Source organism: Zingiber officinale, chromosome 1B, assembly GCF_018446385.1.
Source record: "Zingiber officinale cultivar Zhangliang chromosome 1B, Zo_v1.1, whole genome shotgun sequence".
In the NCBI taxonomy this organism is placed as follows: Eukaryota; Viridiplantae; Streptophyta; class Magnoliopsida; order Zingiberales; family Zingiberaceae; genus Zingiber; species Zingiber officinale.
Genome location: NC_055986.1, coordinates 65,791,758 through 65,795,283, shown reverse-complemented (window position 1 = coordinate 65,795,283; position 3,526 = coordinate 65,791,758). Strand labels below are relative to the sequence as shown.

Here is a 3,526-nt window from a genome sequence, read left to right as displayed (position 1 = left end):
GGATTATAGTGTAAAGTGCTGAATTTAACAAGAATTATACTTATTTTTAGACTTTTTATACCTAAAAAATAAGAGGGATAATTTTGATAGAAAATATACTCGATTTTTAATATAAAGTACTAACTTTAAAAAGAATTATACTCGTTTTCAGACTTTTTGTACTCAATTTTGGACTTTTTGTACCTAAAAAATCTGAGGGGCAATTTAAGTATCAATATTTGCATGAGGGAGTTGAAACAAGTAATACTTTGCATACAGGGAGTGGAAACAAAGTTTTTTAGGCATGAGGATTGCATGCAAAGTTATGATTACCATTGGGGATTTTTCTCTAATTTAACGGCTAAAATTTTTTTTTGTTATCCATTAAGTTAACAATAGGGCTATTTAAAATAACTTTAATATGATTTAATCTGAATCCATCTAAAAAAATTAAAATAAGGTTTAGGTCTAATGTTTTTAAATATGGATCAAGTTTAGGTGGAAGGATTTTTAAGTTGAAAATTTTTAAATTAATTTTGGATTAGATTCGGGTTGATCTAGATTGATCCGAATTTAATATTTAGTGAATTTTTTAACATTAAATTAAATTTTATTTTTAAAATTAAGATATTTTTATATATATTAATATGTTAGTATGATAATGATAAAACATTGAGATAAAAGTGATAAATTATAAGGAAAATAATTTTTAAAAATATCATTTTAAATCGAATTTTCAAATTATTTGAATCAGATTTGGGTTGGTTGAGTTTGGATTCGGATTTAAAGATTTCGAATTGAATTTGGGTTCGGGTTGGATTTTTTTTTTTTAAAAAAAAATCCAATTCGATCCAAATCCGATCCGATCCATCTAAATTGAAACTCTTAATTAATAGGATATTTGGATGCACTAAATTCTCATTAATATGGTGTTTAAAAAAAGAATTTATTACATATCATTATTTTTTAGACTCGAATTCATAACCTCTAAATAACAACACAATCATTTTATTATTCAATGAACTAAACATAAAGCAATCAATTAAGCCTGAGTATTATAATTATAAACACCACCTATATATATTCTTGTTGCGCTCTCAAACAAATAAAAGAAATATACAAGACGTAGAGATGTTTGATATGGAACTACGCTTGCAGATGTTGCTTTGCTTGTGCTTGCCAGGAGTGTGCACATTGATTTTGTATTGGTATTATATCGTTTGGTTGAAGCCACAAAGTATCCTTAGAAAGCTGCGGCAGCAAGGAATAGTAGGCCCTCCACCTTCATTTCTCTTTGGAAATTCTAAGGAAATAAAGAGGCTTCAAATGGCAGTAAATTCTCGAGGAGGACACGAAATAAAGCATGGATATACTCCCACGGTGTTTCCATACTTCGACAAATGGAGGAAAGACTATGGTGATTTCTGAGTTTTGCTTATTCTCCATACTTGCATATACTATCATGCATTTATATTTACCTTCGCATAGAACAATTAATTATCAGCATGAATTTTTCATGCAGGTCCAGTATTTAGCTACTCGGTCTGCAATGTGGTCGCCTTGCATCTCTGCCAGACAGATTTAATTAGGGAAATAAGCCTTTCTTCATCTTTAAGCTTGGGAAAGGCTTCTCACCAGAAGAAGACACATGAACTTCTCTTCGGTCAAGGCATTCTAAAGTCCAGTGGAGAAGTTTGGGCTCGCCAAAGAAAAATTTTGGCACCAGAATTCTTCTCTGACAAAGTCAAGGTAAACTCCATTTTTTTTTTTCGTTATAATTGGAAGTCATGGAAACATGTGTATAAAATAGAAATTGTAAATGCAGGGGATGGTGGATTTGATGGTAGATTCTGCAAGTTCACTGTTGGCGTCATGGGAGGAAACGTTGCGTGGGCAAGGAGGAAGTGTAGAAATAGAAGTAGAAGAGGAGTTGAGGTGCTATTCGGCAGACGTTATTTCAAGAACATGTTTTGGCAGCGATTATGTCCAAGGGAAGGATATCTTCTTGAAGTTGAGAGAACTCCAAGAGAATGTTTCAGCATCAAATATTTTTTCTGAAATGTTTGGTTTAAGGTAATTAATCAACTTTTTTTTTAATATAAAGGTAGTACCTCATCATTAATTACTTAATCTTCTACTCCTACTATTGTTATTGTTAAATATGTCAGATTTCTACCCACAAAACAAGCCCGGGAAGCGCGGAGACTAAACGAAGAAATTAAGTCCCTGATCACGAAAACAGTGGTGAGGCAGCGGGAAGTCGATGGAGGCGAGCAGAAGCAGCAAAACTTGCTGCAAGCCATCATAAGAAGCGCCGGCAGCGACGAAGCTAGTAGCTTCGTGGTGGACAACTGCAAGAACATTTACTTTGCCGGCCACGAGACGACGGCCGTCACCGCCTCATGGTGCCTCATGTTGCTGGCTCTGCACCCGGAGTGGCAGGGACGGGCGCGAGCTGAGGCGGTGGAGCTCTGCCGCCGTGGGCCGCTGGAGGCCACTTCCCTTCACAAGATAAAGATCGTAAGTAAACAATTGAAATTTCCTAGCTCACAGAAATCAATTTGCCATCTGATTTATTTTTGTTTTTTTGCAATAAAATGCATTCTAATTATCATCATTGATTTCGTTTTTGCACATATCTAACTGTGTTTTCCACTATGGTTTTGGTGGTAGTTAACCATGGTGATCCAAGAGACGCTGAGATTGTACCCACCTGGAGCCTTTGTGGCAAGAGAGACGCTGCAAGACATGGACTTTGGAGGCATTCACATCCCCAAAGGAGTGAATATCTTTATTCCAGTCTCCACTTTGCATCATGATCCCACCATTTGGGGGTCCGATGTGCTTGAATTCAAGCCGGAGAGGTTTTCTGGAGGTATCCTTAAAGCTTGTCGACTGCCACATACATACTTGCCCTTTGGATTGGGCCCTCGAACTTGCCTCGGCCAACACTTTGCCATGGTTGAGCTGAAGGTTATACTCTCACTGTTACTTGTTAAGTTTAGCTTCACATTATCGCCAAACTACCGCCACTCTCCCATCTTAAGGTTGATTGTAGTGCCTGAATTTGGAATGCAGCTTCTATTGAAGAAGGCTTGAAAAAACACAAAAAATTTTTATGCGTATCTTGTTGAAGATTGAGGTAGATTTCAAATTCACGTCAATCATAAGGAAAGCGTATAAATAATTGATTTGCATATGGCCCAAGGATTATAATTAAAAATTTTAAAAAATAATTTTAAAATAGTTTTAAAAAAATCTTAATGTTATCTACCGGTGTTAGAAGTCACCATTGATGGTGATCCTTGTTGGATATTGGGGCCTTAAATGGACCAAAACGATTTTGAGGAAGGAAGCCATCAATTGTTGAAAGTCGTAATTGACTTCAAAATTGAAATCTACGATTCGCGTAGATAGATTTAGACTATTAATTTGCTCAAAACCGATTAAGGGTGAATGAGAAATTAATGTTTAAAGTCGGGCCAAAATAATATTTATTATTCATTAATAAAGTGCATGGGAGAATAGTCCCACATCGGAAATTCTC

At 35.5% G+C, this 3,526-nt stretch overlaps 1 protein-coding gene across 1 annotated transcript; it reads left to right on the top strand.

Annotated features, from left to right (window-relative positions):
• Positions 1–1,073: 1,073 nt before the first annotated feature.
• LOC121970119 (cytochrome P450 714B3-like) lies at positions 1,074–3,202 on the top strand. Its single transcript, XM_042520636.1, has 5 exons — positions 1,074–1,396; positions 1,502–1,728; positions 1,805–2,052; positions 2,148–2,499; positions 2,653–3,202. The coding sequence occupies exons 1-5, from the start codon at positions 1,111–1,113 to the stop codon at positions 3,076–3,078; spliced, it is 1,539 nt and encodes a 512-aa protein (XP_042376570.1). The 5' UTR covers positions 1,074–1,110; the 3' UTR covers positions 3,079–3,202.
• The last annotated feature ends 324 nt before the right edge of the window (positions 3,203–3,526 follow it).